Genomic DNA, 26,815 nt, shown 5'->3' with positions numbered 1-26,815 from the left:
ATCATCCCAGTTCGGGGCATATACGTTTACCAAAACCACCGTCTCCCCCTGTAGTTTGCCACTCACCATCACGTATCTGCCCCCGTTATCCGCCACTATAGTCTTTGCCTCGAACATTACCCGCTTCCCCACTAATATAGCCACCCCCCTGTTTTTCGCATCTAGCCCCGAATGGAACACCTGCCCCACCCATCCTTTGCGTAGCCTAACCTGGTCTATCAGTTTCAGGTGCGTTTCCTGTAACATAACCACATCTGCCTTAAGTTTCTTAAGGTGTGCGAGTACCCGTGCCCTCTTTATCGGCCCGTTCAGCCTTCTCACGTTCCACGTGATCAGCCGAGTTGGGGGGCTTCCTACCCCCACCCCCCTTGTCGATTAGCCATCACCTTTTTCCAGCTCCTCACCCGGTTCCCACACAGCTGTATCTCCCCCAGGCGGTGCCCCCCCGCCCATCCTCTCCCATACCAGCTCCCCCCTCTCCCCAGCAGCAGCAACCCAGTAATTCCCCCCTCCCACCCCCCCCGCTAGATCCCCCGCTAGCGTAATTACTCCCCCCATGTTGCTCCCAGAAGTCAGCAAACTCTGGCTGACCTCGGCTTCCCCCCGTGACCTCGGCTCGCACCGTGCGACGCCCCCTCCTTCCTGCTTCTCTATTCCCGCCATGATTATCATAGCGCGGGAACCAAGCCCGCGCTTCTCCCTTGGCCCCGCCCCCAATGGCCAACGCCCCATCTCCTCCACCTCCCCTCCTCCCCCCATCACCACCTGTGGGAGAGAGAATAGTTACCACATCGCAGGATTAGTACATAAAACCCCTCTTTGCCCCCCACATTCGCCCCACCACTTTGTTCGAACGTTGTTTTTAATAACCCGCTCATTCCAGTTTTTCTTCCACAATAAAAGTCCACGCTTCATCCGCCGTCTCAAAGTAGTGGTGCCTCTCTCGATATGTGACCCACAGTCTTGCCGGTTGTAGCATTCCAAATTTTATCTTCTTTTTATGAAGCACCGCCTTGGCCCGATTAAAGCTCGCCCTCCTTCTCGCCACCTCCGCACTCCAGTCTTGATAAACGCGGATCACCGCGTTCTCCCATTTACTGCTCCGAGTTTTCTTCGCCCATCTAAGGACCATTTCTCTATCCTTAAAACGGAGGAATCTCACCACTATGGCTCTGGGAATTTCTCCTGCTCTCGGTCCTCGCGCCATCACTCGGTATGCTCCCTCCACCTCCAACGGACCCGCCGGGGCCTCCGCTCCCATTAACGAGTGCAGCATCGTGCTCACATATGCCCCGACGTCCGCTCCCTCCACACCTTCAGGAAGACCAAGAATCCTCAGGTTGTTCCTCCTTGCGTTGTTTTCCAGTGCCTCCAACCTTTCCACACATCGTTTCTGATGTGCCTCCTGCGTCTCCGTCTTCACCACCAGGCCCTGTATATCGTCCTCATTCTCGGCTGCCTTTGCCTTCACGACCCGAAGCTCCCGCTCCTGGGTCTTTTGTTCCTCCTTTAGCCCTTCGATCGCCTGTAGTATCGGGGCCAACAGCTCTTTCTTTATTTCCTTTTTGATCTCTTCCACACAGCATTTCAAGAACTCTTGTTGTTCAGGGCCCCATGTTAAACTGCCACCTTCCGACGCCATCTTGGTTTTTGCTTGCCTTCCTTGCCGCTGTTCTAAAGGATCCACTGCAATCTGGCCACTTCCCTCTCCTTTTTCCATCCGTATCCAGGGGGGATTCCCTTCTGGTTTACCGCACAGTGTTTTTAGCCGTCAAAATTGCCGTTGGGGCTCCTATCAAGAGCCCAAAAGTCCGTTTCACAGGGAGCTGCCGAAACGTGCGACTCAGCTGGTCATCGCCGCACCCGGAAGTCCTAATTCCCAACTTCTAATTCCAGATTTTAAAAAAAATTCAAATTCCACCATCTGCCCTGGTGGGATTTGAACTCGGGTACCCAGAGCATAAGCCTGGGTCTCCAAATTATTAATCCAGTGACAGCACCATTAGGCCACTGCCTCCCTTAATTAATACATTGAATTAATGGAAAATAAAGCAAGGTAGCACATGGACTTAAGGAATAGTGTTGTAAATTATGATGATAAATAATGTCAGCAGTACCTGTTGGGTATGGTGCAATACATATCCTAGGGCATTGGAGCAGCAGTGCAGGGCAATATTGGACTACTGAGTCAAAACAGCATTATATTCTTTCTCTTTGTAATCCATCTGGTTTAGCTAAATCACTGGCTTTGAAAGCAGACCAAGGCAGGCCAGCAGCACGGTTCAATTCCCATACCAGCCTCCCCGAACAGGCACTGGAATGTGGCGACTAGAGGCTTTTCACAGTAACTTCATTGAAGCCTACTTGTGACAATAAGCAATTTTCATTTGATTTCATTTTTTCGTCTTGGAATATTCCTTATCAACTAGTTCAACTAATATCCTCTGTAATTGCAAGAGGAAATTTGTGCTAGAATTCTGCCCTGTATTGTACACTATCTTCCACTGGTGGTTGATAATTCTGGGTGGCAATAGGTCACTCAGTGTTAATGGGTGGGATTTACCGACCAACCCTCCCAGATTTTCGTGGTGGAGGTGCCGGTCAGTGGGATTTACCTACCCCGCCGTTGTCAGTGGGATTTCCCCGTGATTGCAATCCTCGTCACCGGGAAACCTGTGTGCCAGCGGGGAGCAGAATATCCCGCTGGTGTGAACAGCCGGCAGATCGCGCCCAAGTTTTGTTGTTGCTTCTGTCCCAGGTGTTGCTCAGTATAGATTTAAAGTTCAGAGAACGAGGTGGGATTGGATGGTCAAAAATGCTCATAATCTTTGAGGGTAACATTTTGTTGATTTTTTTTCAAATATTGTGGCCTGAATGGGCATCGTTATTTCATCCGCAGTATTGATTAGATTGTTGTCTTCACCCAAGAGAATGAGGAGGTAGATATGGAACTCATGGAGAGAGACTGTGAGGTTCTTGAGCAAATTGTCACAGGGAGTGACAAGGTATTGGAGGTGTTGGCAGGCTTAAAAGTGGACAAATATCTCGGTCCGGATGAATTGACAGGGGCTGGTTTAGCACACTGGGGTAAATGGCTGGCTTGTGATGCAAAACAGTGCCAGCAGCGCAGGTTCAATTCCTGTACCGGCCTCCTCGAACAGGCGCCGGAAAGTGGTGACTAGAGGCTTTTCACTGTAACTTCATTGAATCCTACTTGTGGCAATAAGCTAATATTGTTATTAATTGTGTCCCAGTGGGAAGCAAGGGAGGAGATTGTAGGGACTCTGACCCAAATTTTTAATTCCTCTCTGGCCACTTGGTCTGTGGGAGGTAACTGGAGCACCCAGAGGAAACCCGCACAGACACGGAGGAAACGTCCAAACTCCACAGTCACCCAAGATCAGAATCAAACCCGGATCCCAGGTAATGTGAGGCAGCAGTGCTGACCACTGTGCCACCGTTTCGGAAGTGGGGTCAAGAACCAAAGATCGTCAGTTTGAGATGATTAGAAAGAGAATCAAAGGTTAGATGAGAATTATTTTTACACAAATGGAGTGGTTGGGATATGGGACACTGCCTGCGAGTGGTGGAGATAGGTTGACTCGAGGCTTTCAAAAGGGATTTGGAGAAGCAACTGAAGAGAAATATATTTCAGGTGTGGGAGAGACTCGGTGAGTTACTCATGCTGAATCAAAATGAGCACGATGGGCCATTTTGGCTTCTTCTATGCAGTCACCAATATATAATTCAAACAGCAATAAATTTCATGTAATGCGGAACATAGAACATAGAATTTACAGTGCAGAAGGAGGCCATTCAGCCCATCGAGTCTGCACCGGCTCTTGGAAAGAGCACCCGACCCAAGGTCCATACCTCCAACCTATCCCCATAACCCAGTGACCCCACCCAACACTAAGGGCAATTTTGGACACTAAGGGCAATTTAGCATGGCCAATCCACCTAACCTGCACATCTTTGGACTGTGGGAGGAAACTGGAGCACCCGGAGGAAACCCATGCACACACGGGGAGAATGTGTAGACTCCGCACAGACAATGACCCAAGCCGGGAATCGAACCTGGGACCCTGGAGATGTGAAGCAATTGTGCTATCCACAATGCTACCGTGCTGTCCCATGTGCGCCAAAGCCACAGTGCGTCATAAACTGCAGTATTCAATGATGTTGAAATTAGCCAATATAAAAGAAGCAGGGATTGTATTGCTGGGAAGAGCTGGGTAGGCCCCTCCAAATAAACATCAGTTACTCTATGAACTTTGAGTGAAACTAACTGGTAATTTAGAAAATGGGATGGGATTTGTTGGGAACTGAGTGGTTCTGTTGTTGGGACAAGATGGGTACAAGACAGATGGTGGCAAAAGGAAGGAAACAGCAAAAGGAAGGAAAAAGCAGTGAACAAAGGGATATCACGGCTCTGTTTGTTGTGTGAGATAATTCACACTATGAATATTTGTCTCCTTTTCTACTCTGCTTTTAGACCTAACAATGAGGGCAAAGGCCAGAGCTGGAAGTAAACCGTGATTGTAGACTGAGGAACAACAGCAGGTGAACCTACACATGATTGTGAGAGCCCCAACCAGAGGGAAACCATCCGATTCAAAGAGTTTCCGAAGATCGACTGGAGAGAGAGGTAAGAGAAAGTCCCATTTATTCTGATGACGACTGGTCCTGTAGACAGAACGCAAACGTTAAAGGTAAGGCAGGAAATGGCCAAAATGAGATTGGGAGAGTATGACCACTGAGCACAATTATACAGCAGGAAGCTGTGTAATGGAATGTGAAATGCAATCGGTTTCTGTCTGAAATGACACAGTCACAAATGGATCAATAGTGTATTTTGGAGTGAGGGATTTGATTGACACCCATGCACAGCGAGAAACTGGGGTAACATGCAGACCCACCCTTCATCAAAGACGTAAAGACCAAGAGGGAAATGGGTCTGTAGATAAGGCTAGTGCAGGTGATGTAGTCTACATGGACTTCAGTAGGGATTTTGATAAGGTCTTGCATGGGCAATTTGGCAAATTGGATCCAAAATTGGCTTTGTGGCAAGACACAGAAGGTAATGACGTAATGTTTTTTTTGACTGGAAGCCTATGTCCAGTGATGTTCCGCAGGGATCGGTGATGGGTCCCGAGCTGTTTGTCGTGTACATTAATGATCTGCATGTGAATGTAGGAGATATGATCAGTAAGTTCGCAGATCATAGACTAATCATAGAATTTACAGTCCAGAAGGAGACCATTCAGCCCATCGAGTCTGTATCGGCTGTTGGAAAGGGCACCCGACCCAAGATTGCCTCTACCCATTCCCCGTAACCCAGTAACATCACCTCACCTAAAGGACACTAAAGGGCAATCCACCTAACCTACACTTCTTTGGACAGTGGGAGGAAACCAGAGCACCCGGAGGAAACCTGCGCAGACACATGGAGAAAGTGCAAACTCAACACAGACAGTCACCTGAAGCCGGAATAGAACCTGGGACCCTGGAGCTGTGAGGCTGCAGTTCTAACCACTGCCACCGTGTCCGCCCCAGATGACACACAAATTGATGGTGTGGTAAATTTTGAGGAGGACAAACTTAGGTTACAGGACGTTATAGATGGCTGGTTAGATGAACAGAACAGTAGCAAATTGAAAGTAACTCTAAAAGGTGTGAGGCATTTTGGGAGGACTAAGAAAAGCAAGGGAATATACAATGAATGGTAGGACCCTAGGAAGTACAGAGGATCAGAAGGACATTGGTGTTGATGTCCAAAGATTCCCTGAAGACAGCAGGACAGATGGTTAATAAGGCAAAGGGGATACTTGCCTTTATTAGCTGAGGCACAGAATGTAAGACCAGGGAGGTTATGATGGGGCTGTATAAAATGATGGTTAGGCCACAGCTAGAGTACTGCGTGTAGTTCTGGTTGCCACACTATCGGAAGGAAGTGATTGCACCAGAGAGGTTGCAGAGGAGATTCACCAGATGTTGCCTGGGCTGAAGCATTTCAGCTATCAGGAGAGACTGGATATTCTTGAGTTTTTTTCCTTGGAGCAGAAGAGGCTGAGGGGAGTAATTGAGAGGCATTGATAGGGTGGCTAGGAAGAAATATTTTCCCTTAGTGGACGGGTCAATAACCAGGGGGCATAGATAGGGGTAGGAGCTTTCGAGCAGATATGAGGATAAAAAAATTTAAACCAGAGGGTAGTTGGAATCTGGAACTCACTGCCTGAAAGGGTGGTAGACGCAGGAGCCCTTATAACATTTAAGAAACATTTAGATAAGCACTTGAAATGTCATAACACGCAAGGCAACTGACAAGTGCTGAAAAGTGGGATTGATGCGATAGGTGCTTGATGGCCAGCGCAGACATGGTGGATCGAAGTCTGCACTGCCCTTCCGAAGGAGAAATTTGCCTATTGCCACTCCCCTGGATTTTTTTTTAGCAAGAGAGTATTGTCAGACAATGAACACTAAACACAGCTTCACCATGCCCAATTTCTATTACAGGGGTCTGTAATAAAACACAGGGTGAGTGTATTGCTCCTGTTTCATTCGTCCTAGGGTGGCATGATGGCACAGTAATTAACACTGCTGCCTCACAGTGCCAGGGACCCAGGTTCAATTCCGCCCTTGGGTGACTGTGGAGTTTGCACTTTCTACTTTTATCTGCATGAGGTTCTTCCGGGTGTTCCGCTTTTGACATTGACTACAGCCTCAGAATGTCCTCCCTTCCCCCCGGCCTCTCCACCCTGCACCCCTTGCCTTCCCCTGAGGCTCACCTCCCCTCAGCTACCTGAGGCAACCAAAATGTCCTTACCTGGAACCCAGGGACTTAGCCTCTAGGAACATGCAGTCGAGACCTATCCACTCCAGCTTCATTGAAGGGACTAGAGAGCTACCAGCTTGATAGATGGGCTGGCAGCTCTCTGGGACTGGATATCTGAGTGAGGGGTGGGAGTCCTGTCTCCAGTCAAATGGCTTCAGGGTGGTAGCAATGTGTTTTGTAGAATCTTTCCTGTTTATTTCCTTTATTTTCTTTGATCTGTGGGCCCATATTCGGAATGTGCCTTTAAGCCGAGGAATGAAGCTGAAGCAGCCTGCTTGTCAGGATATTGTGTTCCTACGTTTTGTATTTTAGAGAGGAGAAACACACTCTTCGGTGCCAAGTGAATCTTTGGAACCGGTTTTGGAGGAAGTTGGTTTGATTGGTTGGCTGGCAACCTGTGGGTTGGACAAGTGCAGTGTGCTGCCTGACAACAGTAAGTGATTGGTTGCTGCGTGATGTCTTGAAAGTGAATTTCTCTCTCTCACTCTCACTCTCTCTCTCACACACGCTGCTGCAGTAAAGAACTTTATTGTTCTAAAACCAGAGAGTGCCTGGTACATCTTTGCTGTAAACTTGAAATAATCCTTAATGTACAGAGAACCATCGCAACCCTCGAAGGAAGAAATACCAAAACAAAAGCATGAACGTCAGAAAGACATTGACTGAAAGTCATCCAAGAGCATCAAAGATCCTTTATCCTTTTAGTTTTATTAATATTTTCTTTACCTCTCAATCACCCTTTCCCTTCTGTGTTGTTTGTCTGTGCGTGTGGAGAGTGGGGGTTGTTAGAAAGAGGATGGGGAGGTGTTGGGAAAGGGATATTAGGTTACATTTTTCTGTCACTTTAATTACAAGACTATATGTAATAAAATAATCCTTGCGTTTAAATGTTATGAACCTGGTGCCGGCAGTTTATTGGCTCAGCCATGGACCTCAGGTATTTTAAAATATCATCTAATTTCTCTTGTTTTGAAACTCGGTCAGATAGAGCTAAAATTGACTGCATTAGCTCAGGGTGTCGTGACAATTTCCTTCTGATTCCTGGGTTGGCTGAGAAAGGAAACTCTGCCAAGCTGAAACCCCTGGTCTATATTTCTTGCAGAGCATCAGAAATCTGGGAACGGCTGTCACAACAATGGCTGAAGGTCCAAACTGGAGAGAAAATTCAATATCTTCAGGAGCAATGAGAATGGGTACAGGTAGGTTTACAGTATATTTGGAATCATAATTTCTGTCCTTAAACAAGGTATGTTTGAAATAGGAACCTGCAGCTCAGGACTAGAGAGCAGGTCTGGAGCTGAGTGGAAATAGGGATTCTAGTGACCATCTGATAGACTTCCATCAGTAGCTTCCTTTCTGGTCCCTGCAGGTACACCTTTTCCTCCCCAACCTCTCCCATCAAGTTTCTCACACTCTCAGCTCATTTCGTGGGTCTCACCTTGCCTCCACTGGTCCCTACACCTACCTGATCCTGGATGTCCACGAATTAGGCTCTGAGGAATCGTATCCACTACAGCTTCTGGCACTCCTGGGACTGGAGAGCTGCTGTCCAATCAGAATGGCCGGTGTACAAAGAGTTACCAGATGGGATATACGAATGTATGACAGAGATGAAGGTATATCACTGACATCACTCTATCATGCTGGACTTTCTCAAGAGAAAGAGGTTGGAACACCATGTCCAGGAGCAACATGCCTGCTCTGTAACCTGTTTAGTTGTAGAACTAATAAACAAGTGTTTATCAGTTGCCAGAGTATGACTACAGTGTGTCCAGTAACAAAATATTACGCCTTGAGTCCTCAAACACAACACAATGGCAATATTGGAGATGTTGATGTAGAAAATACAATGGTTAAAGAAAACTCAGTGGCAGCTCATACTTACAACTACAACAAAATGAGGAAGCTAATGAGAGCGATAACAATAGGCATACCTGGTGAAGTCCCTGCCCTGTTCGAATATCTCAAGGACCTGCAGGGAGGCCAGAAGTAGGAGTTATGGAAATTTCCTTTACCATCGAGCAGCATCAAGCTTTCATACTGAGGAGCAGAAGCATCTAGTCAGTTCCTTTCTATGTGCTTTAGGTTGAGTAACAGATGATATACTCCTGAGGCAGGAACTGGAGGAATCTTCTGCAGACTCTGAGACCATTCTCAAAGCCTTTGGTACCTATTTGGCCCAAAGCAAAACTTGGTAATAGAATGAATTTTTAATCAGAGGTTGCAATAACCTGGTAAACTACTGAATTATTTCTAACTGACCTATATTGCCTAGTTAGTTCTTGCAGATATGGGGCACTGAAGGCTGAGGTAATCCATGATGTCATTTTGTGCGATCCGAAATCAAAAACTCTCCAACTTTCTGCAGACCAAAGATGATCTCACTTTAGATCGAGTGGTCCAGGGAGGCAGACTGAGCTTAGATAATTTAGCTAGACTGTCATTCGGCGCTACTCCAATGCTGCATGTGACTCTTGTTTCCTGAGTAGGCTCATGGGCAGCAGCAGCACCCATAAAAAACCTCACAAAACTGGGCGAAAGGATGGAGCACTTTACACTGGCTGCCAATTTCAGAAGCGTGTGTTGTGTGCAGAAAGACCAACATAGGCACCTTGACTGGCCGCAATGGGACGCAGAATGTTTCCAGTGAGACCAAACCAAATCAACAATTTTAGTCAAGGTAGAAGATGTGAAGATATTAATGAAACACACTCCTTCCAAGAAATTGGAAATCAAGATGAAGACAATTAGAGTATTGTATTATTTTAATGATAATCGTGGCCTTATTTACTGTACAAGACGCCACATAAGCTTATTGAATGGCAGAGCAGCTCGAAGGATCAATGTCTTATTCATGCTCCTAATTTGTATGCCCATTTGTTTGGAATGAAATGTTTTTTGTTTAAGTTTTTTTGAGTTGAAGTAATGTAAATGTAGTTAATGGGTTTTTATTAATGAGTGTTTTGATTTTCAATATTGTAAGGACCCCTCGTGCGAATCCTGGTTGGACTCTTGTTTCTGTTGTAATTCCTGTTCTTTTGACTGTTATAATTCCTGCACCTGGGCATGACTGGGGCCCACACCTTTAATTTAGCGAAAAGCTGGAGCAGGAGATGTTGACATAAGTAGTGACACGTCTTGATAGACTTGGCTACCAGCCAATTCTCTTTTCTAGAATTCCTGATCTTTTCATATTTGCACTGATGATAGGGTAAGTGAGCACTTCAGAATGTTCTGGGGAATCCAGGCAAGCCATTTTGGAAAGTAGTTTCACTTTTGTGGTTTAAGCTGGATGGCAGCTCAAAGCAGATCTCTCTTTCTGCTCTCAGCTCGTCAATTTAAACTGGTTCCAGCCAAGCCTGGGCAAAGTCCCTCCTGTTTTAAAAGCCTGCAGGTTGTTGTCAGGACTGGCAATTTTAAATCTCTGTTTGGAAGGTTGATAATGTGAAACACTCTTTCTATCAGCTAAGACTGGCAACTAAATTACCCTCCAGCCGGTCTGTGAATGTTACACTTCTGAGTAAAAGGCTGGGGAACTGAACCTGACTTTTTCAACTGATAACATGTGGTTAAAGACCTGTTTTCCTCTGCAGTCAGTTCAACTTGTGGAAAGACCACCTGCAGGTCCACCGCCACCTGCAGGAGGAAGGGGTTGTTTAAAAACATAGTAAAATCCTCAGGTGAAGAATTCCTATCTTGCCTCAGTGGGCCTGAGGGTTAGACTGGCAGAGGTCTGCCAAATGCGAGTGACACCCTGGAGGGAATTCTACCACCTTCATTTCCTAATTGAAGACCGCTAATAGGAAAGGCAAACCAACCGAGGAGTTCGACACTTCACGTCCTTGGAAGATCGCGGACCAGAAATAAACCACCTCCTCAGCAGCGAAGATCCTCAAATCACTCATACTTCTTGTTCCCAGTTATTTTTTTAACCCTTCCTGGCCCTTTTACTGTATGTCTGCCTTGTGTGTGGCGGGGGGGGGGGGGGGTGGTTTTGGAAATAGGGAGACTAGTAGACCATTGTTTTATTATTTCCATTATGTGTGTATCTTTTACTAAGAACAAAGAAAGGTTCAGCACAGGAACAGGCCCTCCAAGCCTGCGCTGACCGTCTAACCTAAAACCTTCTACACTTCTGGGGTCTGTATCCCTCTATTCCCATCCTGTTCATATATTTGTCAAGATGCCCCTTAAGCGTCACTATTGTACCTGCTTCCACCACCTCCTCCGGCAGCAAGTTCCAGGCACCCACTACCCTCTGTGTAAAAGATCTTCCCTCGCACATTTCACCTGAACTTTGCCCCTCACACCGTAAACGTATGTCCCCATATAATTGACTCTTCTACCCTGGGAAAAAGCTTCTGTTTATCCACTGTGCACATGCCCCTCATAATTTTGTAGACTTCTATCAGGTCGCCTCTCAACATCCGTCGTTCCAGTGAGAACAAACCAAGTTTATCCAACCTCTCCTCATAGCTAATACCCCGCATACCAGGCAACATCCTGGTAGGCCTCTTCTGTACCCTCTCCAAAGCCTCCACATCCTTCTGGTAGTTTGGCGACCAGAATTAAACACTATGTTCCAAGTGTGGCCTAACTAATGTTCTCTACAGCTGCAGCATGACTTGCCAATTTTTATACTCTCTGCCCCGGTCGCCGAAGGTAAGCATGCCATGTCTTTGTGACTACCTTCTCCACCTGCAATGCCACTTTCAGTGACTTGGATGTGTACACCCAGGTCCCTCTGCCTGTCAATAATCTTAAGGGTTCTGCCATTTATTGTATATTTCTCACCTGTATTAGATCTTCCAAAATGTATTACCTCACATCTATGTCCATTAGCTTCCAAATGGGAGTAAACTGTCTCGAAGAATCCTCTCCAATAATTTCCCTACCACTGACATAAGGCTCACAAGCCTGTAATTTCCTGGATTACCCTTGCTACCCTTCTTAAACAAACATTAGCTATTCACCAGTACTCTATGCTCTCACCTGTAGCCAATGAGGATACAAAGATTTCTGCCAAGGCCCCAGCAATTTCCTCCCTTGCCTCCCTCAGTATTCTGGTAGATTCCATCTGGCCTTCTAGAACATAGAACTTACAGTGCAGAAGGAGGCCATTTGGTCCATCGAGTCGGCACCGAACCAGTTAAGCCCTCACTTCCACCCTATCCCCGTAACCCAATAACCCCCCTAACCTTTTATGGTCACGAAGGGCAATTTATCATGGCCAATCCACCTAACCTGCACGTCTTTGGCCTGTGGGAGGAAACTGGAGCACCCGGAGGAAACCCATGCAGACATGGGGAGAATGTGCAGACTCCGCACAGACAGTGACCCAGCAGGGAAATGAACCTAGAACCCTGGCGCTGTGAAGCCACAGTGCTAATCACTTGTGCTGCCCACTGAGGTTTTTCAACCGTAACGTTTTTCAAGACGCCCGACACCTCCTCCTTTTTGATTTCATTGTGACCTAGACTATCTACAAACCTTTCCCCCAGACTCATCATCCACCAAGTCCTTCACATTGGTGACTACTGATGCAAAGTACTCATTTAGTGCCTCACGCATTTAGTTGGCACTAAATTGATTTGGAGCTAAAAGAGGCATGGAGGGAGGTTGGGGATGTTGGGGAGAGCATACCTTAGCATGGAGGCCATAGGGCTTGTTTGGGGGTCATACCTTAGGACCGTAGGAATTAGGAGCAGAAGTAGGCAATTCAGCCCTCTGAGCCTGCTCCGTCATTCAATCAGATCATGGCTGATCTCTTCCTGGTGTCAAATCCACCTACGTGTTCCCCATATCCCTTTCACCTGTTTTTTTAAAATCAGAAATATATCTTTCTCCTTCTTGAATCCATTTAATGACTCAGATTCCACCTCACAAAGAGGCAACGAGTTCCAAAAAGTCACCACCCTCTGTGAGAAGCAGTTCCTCCTTATCTCCGTTCTAAATCTACCACCTCTCAACCTATATCGTTGACCTCTCATTCTAGATTGCCCTATAATGGGGAATATCTGGTCTACGTTTTATGAATCCCTTTTATTACCTTTATACCTCGATCAGATCCCTTCTCATTCTTCTAAACTCCAGCGAGTATAAGCCCAAATGGTTTAATCTCTCCTCATATGTCAATCCTTTCTTTCCCGGAATCAATCTGGTGAATCACCTCTGAACTGCCTCCAATGCCGCCACATCCTTCCTCAAATAAGGAGACCAGAACTGGACACCATACTCCAGATGTGGTCTCACCAACAATTTCAAAGCACTTCTCTACTTTTATACTCCAGTCCTTTTGCAATAAACACGAGCATTCCATTTGCCATTTTAATGACATGCTGTATCTGCGACTTTCTGTGATTCATTTCCAAAGATACCAAAATCCCTCTGTCCAGACGCATTTTGAATCTGCTTTCCATTCAGATAATAATTTGCCTTTCTATTTTGGCTAAAATGGATAACCTCACACTTATCTATATTAAACTACCATCTGCCAAATTTTGGCCCAATCGCCGAGCCCATCTATGTACACCAGTAAAATCTTTATCTCCTTTTCGCTGCCTGCTTTCCCATCTATTTTAGTATCATCTGCAAATTTTGCGATGTTACACTCTGTCCCTGCTTGCAGATCATTTATATAGAAGTGTTGAGGTCTGAGGACTGACTCCTGCGGCATCCCGCTAGTTTGACAGCCAGAAAAGGACCCATTTATCCTGACTTTCTGCTTTCTGTCAGTCAGCCAATCCTCAATCCAATCTAGTGCCCCAGTCCCCGGCGATCCCCCAATCCCCGGCGATCCCACCTTCTGCAACAGTCTTTTATGCGGCACTTTGTCAAATGCCTTGCCATGTGGGTGTTTGAGAGTGGCATATCTTAACATGGAGAGCATGAGGGACCATAGGTATCTTTTTCCGGGCCATAGCTTGGCATGGGTCATGAGGCTCCATGAGGGACACAAGGTGGCATTGATGGGGCATGGCTAGTGCGTGAAGTGGTAGAGGGTGGATCCCACGGTAGAAATCTAGGCCTTGTTATCTGTATTTTGAGGTAAAATTGGTGAACATATTTAGATACAAGGGATAATCCTGGAGACTGGAATCGATAAGCTAAAGGTAAGTTGTGCTTGACCATTTTGATCATTTTATTAATAACTGACTATAGGTCAATGGAACGTAGTAAAAATGGTTTGTACAGGTTTTAAGTTAAAACGTGATTCAAATGGCTTCTCGCTTGTTCAAAATTACAGCGGACTGCGTGGCAAGTTGATAATGTGTTTCATCTTTGTTTATGTTCACAGACCTGAGCTCTACATACACCGAGTTCTTGACGAAGTGCAATAATTACGAGCTGTTTAAGTTGACAAAATTCTACCGGGACAGGCTAGAACAGGCGATTGAAGAGGTGGTGGATGGAGTCAGCTTATTGCTAACATACGAGAGGCATTTCAGTGGACAAGAACATGGGGTAAGTGAGAGGGATACAGATTAATAAATTTAGCGCAGTCATTTTTTCCAATTAAGGGGCAATTTAGTGTGGCCAATCCACCTATCCTGCACATTTTTGGGTTGTGGGGGCTGTAGCCATGTAAAATGGCTGCGTTCCGATTAATCTGGCCAAAACCCAGTTTAAAACGGCTAACTCGAAAGACTGCTGGGAAAAGCAGCCAAGAAGACACAAGCAGGCAGCTGCAGACAGTTTTGCATATTCTGCTCTGGGAAGGTAGCCCAGATCGATACTCAGGGCTATCAACAGCCCATCTACCCAGGTATTCGCAGTTGCATTCAGGACTGTTTGCAGCCAATCTATTCAGACATCCACAGTTAAATCGGCTATCCCCGGGAACAATTGCAACATATTAGCAATTGAATACCGGGCCAGACCTGTCGGCGCCTGCAGTGGACGAAACAAAGACAGGTGAGCGACCACCCCCCGATCGAGGAATCGCCTCACCATTGGGCACATCGACCCCAGAGATTGGGGACAGATCCAATCACTTGGGACTCAGGGTCAAGGGCCGCCCCGGGAGGCGGGAAGCCCCTGGGCCCTATAAAAGTGAGGGTCCAAGTTCAGATCTCTCTCTCTCTCTCTCTCTCTCATCTTCGCCTGCTCGAGACCTTCGCAACACCAGCCACCGGCAACTGTAAGTTTGAATCCAACGATCGCTATCCGGTAGAGACACCTAGCCAGCGCCCTGTAGCAGCCTTTTGAATCCCACGGGCCAGATTTGATTGGACAAGCCATTCGTTTCCCTGACCTGGTGGGCTCTTCCTAAGTTAAGTATTGGCCAGTAGTGATAGGTTTATTATATAGAAAGTAGTATTAGGGTATTGATATTGCTTGTTGTATATAATAAATGACTGTTGTTTTAATCCTTACTAAGCGGTGTGCTGTGTTATTAATCATAACCTGAACTTGAACCACGTGGCGGTATCATAAAGCTACCTGGCGACTCATGAGCAAAGGTGACGTAAACAGAGCAAATAGACTAAGGTTAAAAAGAGCAACAGGGCAAAACCCACGCAAACATGGGGAGAATGTGCAAACTCCAAACGAACAGTGACCCAGAGCCGGGTCGAACCTGGGACCTCGGCGCTGTGAGGCCACAGTGCTAATCCACTGTGCCACCGTGCTGCCCGAGAGGGATACAGATTGAGTTTGATTATTTTACGATCACAGAAGAGACAGATGAATGGTGAGATGTGGGTGGAAAATGTCTGTAAGGATTACTTTCTGCAATGATATTTAAGTTATTGTGTAGAATCCAAGCGGGAGAGAAAACAGGAACACAAGATCGGGTAGAAATGAACGACTGGTTTATTACGATAAACACAAGATCACAAAAACTACTATTCCTCTCCCCGAAGGGCCACCTTTCTGGTGTACGCGACCCCGTTATCTGACATCAGCACTTCCGCTGCTGAAAGCATATCTACTGTAGTCTTTGTTGTCACAGTTTGCACCTTGCGAACTTCGAGCCACTTTGAGTGGGCATCTACCATCACAAAAAATGTTGCCCCCTGAAATGGCCGGTGAAATCTATCTGGACACGGGACCATGGTTTTCCTGGCCATTTCCAAGGGTGTATTGGCGTAGCTGGCGGGGCCTTCTGGTTTTCTTGGCACGGGCAGCAGCCACCTTCTCAAATTCCGAGTCAATTCCAGGCCACCAGACACAGCTGAGGCAAGCATCTTCATCTTGGATACCTCCAGTGTCCATTGTGGAAGTATTGCAACAAGAGCGTCCGACTATGTTCCGGGATGACCACATGTGTCCCTCACAATAAGACGCCGTTCTCTATGCTCAGCTCCAAGAGCTTTGACGGAAAGGCCCGCAGGTCATCGGGCAGAGCTTTGTGCCGGCCCCCATACTAGATCCTTGACAGTTGTGGGTCCGCCTGGGTCCATTCTTTTATGCAAGCCTCCGTGGCCAGCAAGGAATCCATGAAGTGGAAGGCCGCTACTACTTCTGCTGCCGAGGCTGGGAACTGGCGGTTTAGTGGAGAGGGACGGGTGGTTCAATGCATTGGCACGTGGGATTTACGTGCCTGGGCGCTGTTCCAGAATGTACTTGTATGCTGCTAGGAACAATGCCCATTACTGAACCCTGGCAGATGCGAACAGGGGAAATCACCATCCTCCTTGAATAGCCCAAGTAAAGTTTTGTGGTCAGTATAGACCGTAAATACATAGAATTACTGGTAGAACTTGCCAGGACTTCGTTCTGCGTCGGCCAGTGTGCACGTCGCGAAACCTATCGGTTGCTCTGACCCATCGGGCATCTGGTGTGCGAGAATGGCTCCGACGCGGTAGGGAGAATCGGCGCACTTCAGCAGAAGTGGTTTCTTTGGGTCGAAATATATCTGCAGCTTCTCGGATGCCAACTGCCTTTTTCCTTCTTGGAATGCCTTTTGGTGTGGGAGGTTCAATTCCCACTGTTGCCCTTTTTTTAACAATTGGTGGAGCAGACTAAGCAGCATGGCGAAGTTGGGGATGAGTGTCCCGTAGTAGTTGATAAATCCGAAGAAGGAACGGAGTTCGGTTAGGCCTTCAAGGATTGGAGCTGGCCGGCTGGTCCGCACCTTGTCTTCCACCGAGTGAATCCCCCTCGTGTATCTGGTACCCTAAATAAGTGACTTTGGGGGCTTTATTTAAGGGATTTATTGATTCATCCACCCTGCGGAAACATCAGCCGATTCACACGCGGGAGAAGTCATTCACCTGCTCCCTCTGTGAGAATGGATTACATAGAAAATAGGAGCAGGAAGAGGCCACTTCGCCCTTCGAGCCTGCTCCACCATTCATCATTATCGTGACTTATTATCCAACTCAATAGCCGAATCCCGCTTTCCCCTCCATATCCTTTGATCGTCTTCGCCCTAAGTGCTATATCTAATTGTTTCTGCCGTGTGGGCAACATGGTGCACAGTGGTTAGCACTGTGGCTTCACATCGCCAGGGTCCCAGGTTCGATTCCTGGCTGGGTCACTGTCTGTGTGGAGTCTGCACGTTCTCCTTGTGTCTCCGTGGGTTTCCTCCGGGTGCCTGGTTTTCTCCCACTAGTCCCAAAAGACGTGCTGTTTCATAAATTTCATAAAATTTACAGTGCAGAAGGAGGCCATTCAGCCCATCGAGTCTGCACGCGCTCTTGGAAAGAGCAACCTACCCAAGGTCCACACCTCCACCCTATCACCATAACCCAGCAACCCCACCCAACACTATGAGCAATTTTGGACACTTAAGGGCAATTTAGCATGGCCAATCCACCTCACCTGCACATCTTTGGACTGTGGGAGGAAACCGGAACACCCGGAGGAAACCCACGCACACACGGGGAGGATGTGCAGACTCCGCACAGACATTGACCCAAGCCGGAATCGAACCTGGGACTCTGGAGCTGTGAAGCAATTGTGCTATCCGCAATGCTACCGTGCTGCCCCTGTTAATTTGGATATTCTAAATGCTCCCTCTGTGTGCCTGAACAGGAGACGGAATGTGGCGTCTAGGGGCTTTTCACAGTAACTTCATTGCAATGTAAGCCTACTTGTGACAATAAAGATTATTTGTATGATTATTATTATTTAAAAACGCACTTCACCCTGCAGAGGCAGACACCAGCCTGTTCAAAATGCCTGACGACTTTGGCCAAGTTCTCTAAATGTCCTTTTTCTAAGGCCCTGGTGATGAGTACATCATCCACGTATACAGTTTCATGGGTAGGCCCCATCACATGTTGGAAAATCACACAGACCGATGAAACCCTGAAAGGCAGTCGGGTGTTTCATACAATGCTCTGTGGGTGTTTACTGTCACGTACTTCAGAGAGTCCCGATCTAAGACCAGTTGCAGGTACGCGTGGCTCATGTCAAGTGAATGTTGTTTCATTGCTAAGTTTTGTGTACAGGTCCTCAATGTGTGAGACTGGGAATGGTCAAGAGACCCGGGTTACCGTCATCTTGTTATCCCCGCAGAGACGCAGGGACCCGTCGGGGTTTTGGTACCAGTACCGCTGGCGCAGCCAAGTCGGCGAAATGGATAGAGCAGATGATGCAAAGCCTTCCAGCTCTGCGTTGACCTTAGGATCGCAGCACGTATGGTACTGGGTGGGTGCGGAACTAACGAGGTTGGGGGTTCTCAACCTCACTGGTTTTTGCCAAAGCTCCCTTTTATCGTCCCGAGGCCTTCCACGAATACGGCTCGAAACTTTGCCAACACTCCTACCGGGAAGTTAGGGTACATACGACAGACGCATTGCCAATCCAATTTTAAGTGGTGTAACAAATCACGGCTCAGCAAGCTGGGTCCTCCTCCACGGACGACCACCAAGGGCAAACATGCCGACTGGTCCCTATATGCCACGGTCACATGGGTGGTTCCCTCAATGGCCAAAGGTTCTCCAGTATTCATCGCCAATTGCTCATCCATGTCCCGAAGATCCGTCTGGAAACCGGACTTGATCATGGTGAATATCCGGCAGCTGATCACAGAGACTTCTGCTCCAATATCGAGCTCCATTTCAATGGGTTGTGCATTCACCTTTAATGCAATTTGGATGGATGTGCCCTGAGCGGGGGGGGGCTGTAACGAAGTGCAACTGCTGGTACTCTTCCTCTTGATCTTCCACATAATATGCAGTGACGCCTCGGGTTTCGGCAGGAAATTGGGCCCTCCCGGGCTTGTCCGGCTTCCGGGCCCTGTTCACGGCACCTAGCCCGTGACCTGTGGCTGTCACCTTGGTGTTACATTTCGAGGGAATTCTTCCGGCCATGTCCAGGTGCGCCATAGCAACGGCCTCTGGTCCTGTGGTCGCTCCTGCTTCGCACAAGCTTGCATTCGGGCCCGGGACAGTTGGTCTCATGTTGCTCCGGCGACCGAAGTTTAGGACCAAAGAGCTCTCTGCAACAGAACCCCGCGTTCTGCGCTCTCCCGCGAAATGGCAATGTCCACTGCCTTTTGGAGGGCGAAGTTGGCCGACGTAAGGAGTCTTCTTTGGGTCTCAGTGCCTTGGACCCAGAGATGAAACGGTCTCATAAAGATTCGGACAGTGCGGCCCCAAACTCACATGAGGTGGTGAGCGTCGTCAAGAACACCAAAAAATCGGCATTTGATTCTCCTTGTGCCTGCGAGGCCGTGTGAAAACGGAACTGGCAGACCATTATCGGGAGCTATGTTGTGCCTTGACCAGGGACACCCATGAGGCAAAAGGCTTGGAGTCCGGTCTGTCCGGGTGTGTGAGGCTCTTGATGAGCGCATAGTCCCCCGATTGCCACGAGCAGGATAACGGTCTGTCGTTCATCTCTAAAGACCACAAAAAATTGCACTCGCTCTGTGTATTGGATCTAGTCACCTGCACTGGCGTCGAATTGGTCATGCCTTCCGATGTGTGGCAGCTCACCCTTCGGAGTGGAGGCCTCTGTGGGTTTGAACAAAGTGGTTGGCAGTCAAACGCACGGTGGTGGCGGCAGCTCCACTTCACCCTCGTTGCCAGTGTGGAACCTGAGTGGGAGAGGCAACACATGACAGGGTAAAATTAATTAAATGGGAAGTTCATACTCAGCTGTGTAAGGGGGAAGTTGAATGGAGCACAGTCCTTGGCCCCCAAGGGTCATAACATATTGATTAATCATAGTAGTCAGTTCATCCATAACAAACCCAGACATGAAGTGAGAAAAACCCCAGTAGACGATTTAGAACCTGTTTCTCCCAAGAAAGTTACAGATGTCACATTCCCAATTAATCAGATGCTACATTCCAAAATGTTGTTTTCCATTTGACCATTAGCTCACTGAAATGTGGACACAATTTTAACTAAGTGAACAAATTTTAAATGAGATAAAATTTCATCTATTGTTTACTAGGGTTAGTTTCTATTTACCACGGTTGCCTCCTAGCCTCCCCACCATTTAAGCTCAGGCAAATTGTCTTTTACAATCTCTCTTTGTTCTGGAGAGAGAAGAAACAGGGTGGACCTGATGATGCATTTCCAAAATTGTGAGGAGCAATTCACAGGACTGCAGCCAGATGACTATTTGGGGAGGATTGTTCTTTCTTGAACCTGCATCAGTGGTTTTAATTGCAGTACTGAATTATTTTCTATTATTATTACATTTTTTAGAATAACTAGTTAATTAATAACATTTCATTCAGGTAAAGAAAGAATAAGTGAATTAGTATTCAGTCTTAACACAGTGAGTTTAGGGGTTGGTTTAGCACAGTTGGTTTAGCACAGTGGGCTAAACAGCTAGCTTGTAATGCAGAACAAGGCCAGCAGCGCAGGTTCAATTCCCGTAACCGGCCTCCCTGAACAGGCGCTGGAATGTGGCGACTAGGGGCTTTTCACAGTTACTTAGTTGAAGCCTACTTGTGACAATAAGCAATTATTAGAGGCATAAATTGAAATTAGTAATTAGATTCTAAAAAAAAAAGTTTATTTTAGATCATAAAGGACAGCTGAGATTATCCACCTGGGTTTAGCACATTGGGCTAAATAGCTGGCTTTTAAAGCAGACCAAGGCAGGCCAGCAGCACGGTTTCATTTCCAAACCAGCCCCCCTGAATAGGTGCTGGAATGTGGCGACTAGGGGCTTTTCACAGTAATTCATTTAAGCCTACTTGTGACAAGCGATTTTGATTTCATTTCATTTCAATTCTTGTACAACATGGGAACTTCAGGACATGTCATGTGTTTTGGGGAACCGGGTAAGTAGAAAGTGTCTTCAGCTCTTGAGCTCAAATTCAGATTTTCCGAGCTTCAGAGAAGAGGAGAGTTTCTTGGTTCATATGTTCCAGGAAATGGTCACCCCAGAAACAGTGAAAGTTCAGCATAGTAGATGGATGAACATCTGGAAGAGTAGGAGTGTATGTGATTCCCAAATTAAGACACCGCATTGAAGTTTGTTGGGAGGGACAACACTTTTAAGGAGCGCAGACCAGGGCACCAATGAGCAAGGGACTCAACAGGGGTGACGAATGTGATATAAAATAGTTACTTTAGAGATATTAGTTTTTTTTAATTAAATATTTTATTGAAAATTTTTGGTCAACCAACACAGTACATTGTGCATCCTTTACACAATATTATAACAACACAAATAACAATGACCTATTTTATAAACAAAAAATGAATAAATAATAAATAACAAAAATGAAAACTAGCCCTAATTGGCAACTGCCTTGTCACAAGTAACACTCTCCAAAAATATAATTTAACAGTCCAATATATAATTATCTGTAGCAACGACCTATACATACTATACAGTATATATTAACAACCCTGAGAGTCCTTCTGGTTCCTCCCCCCCCCCCCCCCCCCCCGATCCTGGGCTGCTGCTGCTGCCTTCTTTTTCCCATTCCGTCTATCTTTCTGCGAGGTATTCGACGAACGGTTGCCACCGCCTGGTGAACCCTTGAGCCGACCCCCTTAGGACGAACTTAATCCGCTCTAGCTTTATAAACCCCGCCATGTCATTTATCCAGGTCTCCACCCCCGGGGGCTTGGCTTCTTTCCACATTAGCAATATCCTGCGCCGGGCTACTAGGGACGCAAAGGCCAAAACATCGGCCTCTCTCGCCTCCTGCACTCCCGGCTCTTGTGCAACCCCAAATATAGCCAACCCCCAGCTTGGTTCGACCCGGACTCCTACTACTTTTGAAAGCACCTTTGTCACCCCCATCCAAAACCCCTGTAGTGCCGGGCATGACCAAAACATATGGGTATGATTCGCTGGGCTTCTCGAGCACCTCGCACACCTACCCTCCACCCCAAAAAATTTACTGAGCCGTGCTCCAGTCATATGCGCCCTGTGTAATACCTTAAACTGAATCAGGCTTAGCCTGGCACACGAGGACGACGAGTTTACCCTGCTTAGGGCATCTGCCCACAGCCCCTCCTCGATCTCCTCCCCCAGCTCTTCTTCCCATTTCCCTTTTAGTTCATCTACCATAGTCTCCCCTTCGTCCCTCATTTCCCTATATATACCTGACTCCTTACCATCCCCCACCCATGTCTTTGAGATCACTCTGTCCTGCACCTCTTGTGTCGGGAGCTGCGGGAATTCCCTCACCTGTTGCCTCGCAAAAGCCCTCAGTTGCATATACCTGAATGCATTCCCTTGGGGCAACCCATATTTCTCGGTCAGCGCTCCCAGACTCGCGAACTTCCCATCCACAAACAGATCTTTCAGTTGCGTTATTCCTGCTCTTTGCCACATTCCATATCCCCCATCCATTCCCCCCGGGGCAAACCTATGGTTGTTTCTTATCGGGGACCCCCCCAAGGCTCCAGTCTTTCCCCTATGCCGTCTCCACTGTCCCCAAATCTTCAGTGTAGCCACCACCACCGGGCTTGTGGTGTAGTTCCTCGGTGAGAACGGCAATGGGGCTGTCACCAGAGCCTGTAGGCTAGTCCCCCTACAGGACGCCCTCTCTAATCTCTTCCACGCCGCTCCCTCCTCCTCTCCCATCCACTTACTCACCATTGAAATATTAGCGGCCCAATAATACTCACTTAGGCTCGGTAGTGCCAGCCCCCCCCTATCCCTGCTACGCTGTAAGAATCCCTTCCTCACTCTCGGGGTCTTCCCGGCCCACACAAAACCCATGATGCTCTTTTCAATCCTTTTAAAAAAAGCCTTCGTGATCACCACCGGGAGGCACTGAAACACAAAGAGGAATCTCGGGAGGACCACCATCTTAACCGCCTGCACCCTCCCTGCCATTGACAGGGATACCATATCCCATCTCTTGAAATCCTCCTCCATCTGTTCCACCAACCGCGTTAAATTTAACCTATGCAATGTGCCCCAATTCTTAGCTATCTGGATCCCCAGGTAACGAAAGTCCCTTGTTACCTTCCTCAACGGTAGGTCCTCTATTTCTCTACTCTGCTCCCCTGGATGCACCACAAACAACTCACTCTTCCCCATGTTCAATTTATACCCTGAAAAATCCCCAAACTCCCCAAGTATCCGCATTATTTCTGGCATCCCCTCCGCCGGGTCCGCCACGTATAGTAGCAAATCGTCCGCATACAAAGATACCCGGTGCTCTTCTCCTCCCCTAAGTACTCCCCTCCACTTCTTGGAACCCCTCAACGCTATCGCCAGGGGCTCAATCGCCAGTGCAAACAATAATGGGGACAGAGGGCATCCCTGCCTTGTCCCTCTATGGAGCCGAAAATATGCAGATCCCCGTCCATTCGTGACCACGCTCGCCCCTGGGGCCCTATACAACAGCTGCACCCATTTTAACATACCCCTCTCCAAAACCAAATCTCCTCAACACCTCCCACAAATAATCCCACTCCACTCTATCAAATGCTTTCTCGGCATCCATCGCCACTACTATCTCCGTTTCTCCCTCTGGTGGGGCCATCATCATTACCCCTAACAACCTCCCTATATTCGTGTTCAGCTGTCTCCCCTTCACAAACCCAGTTTGGTCCTCGTGGACCACCCCCGGGACACATTCCTCTATTCTCATTGCCATTACCTTGGCCAGGACCTTGGCATCTACATTTAGGAGGGAAATAGGTCTATAGGACCCGCATTGTAGCGGGTCCTTTTCCTTCTTTAAGAGAAGCGATATCGTTGCTTCAGACATAGTCGGGGGCAGTTGTCCCCTTTCCTTTGCCTCATTAAAGGTCCTCGTCAGTACCGGGGCGAGCAAGTCCACATATTTTCTATAGAATTCGACTGGGAATCCATCCGGTCCCGGGGCCTTTCCCGCCTGCATGCTCCTAATTCCTTTCACCACTTCTTCTACCGCGATCTGTGCTCCCAGTCCCACCCTTTCCTGCTCTTCCACCTTGGGAAATTCCAGCCGATCCAAGAAGCCCATCATTCTCTCCCTCCCATCCGGGGGTTGAGCTTCATATAATTTTTTATAAAATGTCTTGAACACTCCATTCACTCTCTCCGCTCCCCGCTCCATCTCTCCTTCCTCATCCCTCACTCCCCCTATTTCCCTCGCTGCTCCCCTTTTCCTCAATTGGTGTGCCAGCAACCTGCTCGCCTTCTCCCCATATTCGTACTGTACACCCTGTGCCTTCCTCCATTGTGCCTCTGCAGTGCCTGTAGTCAGCAAGTCAAATTCTACATGTAGCCTTTGCCTTTCCCTGTACAGTCCCTCCTCCGGTGCTTCCGCATATTGTCTGTCCACCCTCAAAAGTTCTTGCAGCAACCGCTCCCGTTCCTTACTCTCCTGCTTCCCTTTATGTGCCCTTATTGATATCAGCTCCCCTCTAACCACCGCCTTTAACGCCTCCCAGACCACTCCCACCTGGACCTCCCCATTATCATTGAGTTCCAAGTACTTTTCAATGCACCCCCTCACCCTTAGACACACCCCCTCATCTGCCATTAGTCCCATGTCCATTCTCCAGGGTGGGCGCCCTCCTGTTTCCTCCCCTATCTCCAAGTCCACCCAATGTGGAGCGTGATCCGAAATGGCTATAGCCGTACACTCCGTTCCCCTTACCTTCGGGATCAATGCCCTACCCAGCACAAAAAAGTCTATTCGCGAGTAGACTTTATGGACATAGGAGAAAAACGAGAACTCCTTACTCCTAGGTCTGCTAAATCTCCACGGGTCTACACCTCCCATCTGCTCCATAAAATCTTTAAGTACCTTGGCTGCTGCCGGCCTCCTTCCAGTCCTGGACTTCGACCTATCCAGCCCTGGTTCCAACACCGTATTAAAATCTCCCCCCATTATCAGCTTTCCCATCTCTAGGTCCGGAATGCGTCCTAGCATCCGCCTCATAAAATTGGCATCATCCCAGTTCGGGGCATATACGTTTACCAAAACCACCGTCTCCCCCTGTAGTTTGCCACTCACCATCACGTATCTGCCCCCGTTATCCGCCACTATAGTCTTTGCCTCGAACATTACCCGCTTCCCCACTAATATAGCCACCCCCCTGTTTTTCGCATCTAGCCCCGAATGGAACACCTGCCCCACCCATCCTTTGCGTAGCCTAACCTGGTCTATCAGTTTCAGGTGCGTTTCCTGTAACATAACCACATCTGCCTTAAGTTTCTTAAGGTGTGCGAGTACCCGTGCCCTCTTTATCGGCCCGTTCAGCCCTCTCACGTTCCACGTGATCAGCCGAGTTGGGGGGCTTCCTAACCCCCCCCCCCCCCCTTGTCGATTAACCATCACCTTTTTCCAGCTCCTCACCCGGTTCCCACGCAGCTGTATCTCCCCCAGGCGGTGCCCCCCCGCCCATCCTCTCCCATACCAGCTCCCCCCTCTCCCCAGCAGCAGCAACCTAGTAATTCCCCCCTCCCACCCCCCCCGCTAGATCCCCCGCTAGCGTAATTACTCCCCCCATGTTGCTCCCAGAAGTCAGCAAACTCTGGCTGACCTCGGCTTCCCCCCGTGACCTCGGCTCGCACCGTGCGACGCCCCCTCCTTCCTGCTTCTCTATTCCCGCCATGATTATCATGGCGCGGGAACCAAGCCCGCGCTTCTCCCTTGGCCCCGCCCCCAATGGCCAACGCCCCATCTCCTCCACCTCCCCTCCTCCCCCATCACCACCTGTGGGAGAGAGAAAAGTTACCACATCGCAGGATTAGTACATAAAACCCCTCTTTGCCCCCCACATTCGCCCCACCACTTTGTTCGAACGTTCTTTTTAATAACCCGCTCATTCCAGTTTTTCTTCCACAATAAAAGTCCACGCTTCATCCGCCGTCTCAAAGTAGTGGTCCCTCCCTCGATATGTGACCCACAGTCTTGCTGGTTGCAGCATTCCAAATTTTATCTTCTTTTTATGAAGCACCACCTTGGCCCGATTTAAGTTCGCCCTCCTTCTCGCCACCTCCGCACTCCAGTCTTGATAAACGCGGATCACCGCGTTCTCCCATTTACTGCTCCGAGTTTTCTTCGCCCATCTAAGGACCATTTCTCTATCCTTAAAACGGAGGAATCTCACCACTATGGCTCTGGGAATTTCTCCTGCTCTCGGTCCTCGCGCCATCACTCGGTATGCTCCCTCCACCTCCAACGGACCCGCCGGGGCCTCCGCTCCCATTAACGAGTGCAGCATCGTGCTCACATATGCCCCGACGTCCGCTCCCTCCACACCTTCAGGAAGACCAAGAATCCTCAGGTTGTTCCTCCTTGCGTTGTTTTCCAGTGCCTCCAACCTTTCCACACATCGTTTCTGATGTGCCTCCTGCGTCTCCGTCTTCACCACCAGGCCCTGTATATCATCCTCATTCTCGGCTGCCTTTGCCTTCACGACCCGAAGCTCCCGCTCCTGGGTCTTTTGTTCCTCCTTTAGCCCTTCGATCGCCTGTAGTATCGGGGCCAACAGCTCTTTCTTCATTTCCTTTTTGATCTCTTCCACACAGCATTTCAAGAACTCTTGTTGTTCAGGGCCCCATGTTAAACTGCCACCTTCCGACGCCATCTTGGTTTTTGCTTGCCTTCCTTGCCGCTGTTCTAAAGGATCCACTGCAATCTGGCCACTCTCTCCTCCT

The 26,815-nt window shown here is 48.1% G+C and overlaps 1 protein-coding gene across 8 annotated transcripts in view; it reads left to right on the top strand.

Annotated features, from left to right (window-relative positions):
* LOC140410282 (NACHT, LRR and PYD domains-containing protein 3-like) overlaps positions 1 to 26,815 on the top strand; it is a 193,457-nt gene that overhangs the window by 57,405 nt on the left and 109,237 nt on the right. For 7 of the 8 annotated variants that reach the window (XM_072498254.1, XM_072498253.1, XM_072498250.1 and 4 more), the window contains 3 exons: positions 4,496 to 4,648; positions 7,938 to 8,034; positions 14,133 to 14,299. In XM_072498254.1, coding sequence (XP_072354355.1) covers positions 7,971 to 8,034; positions 14,133 to 14,299 — 231 coding nt within the window. In that variant the 5' untranslated portion in view covers positions 4,496 to 4,648; positions 7,938 to 7,970. Of the gene's footprint in view, positions 1 to 4,495; positions 4,649 to 7,147; positions 7,269 to 7,937; positions 8,035 to 14,132; positions 14,300 to 26,815 lie in introns of all 8 variants that reach the window. The other variant, XM_072498255.1, reaches the window with a different exon arrangement.

This window comes from Scyliorhinus torazame, chromosome 4 (assembly GCF_047496885.1).
Source record: "Scyliorhinus torazame isolate Kashiwa2021f chromosome 4, sScyTor2.1, whole genome shotgun sequence".
Taxonomy (NCBI): Eukaryota; Metazoa; Chordata; class Chondrichthyes; order Carcharhiniformes; family Scyliorhinidae; genus Scyliorhinus; species Scyliorhinus torazame.
Note: the sequence above shows the minus strand (reverse complement) of the source record. Positions and strands in the feature narration are given on the sequence as shown.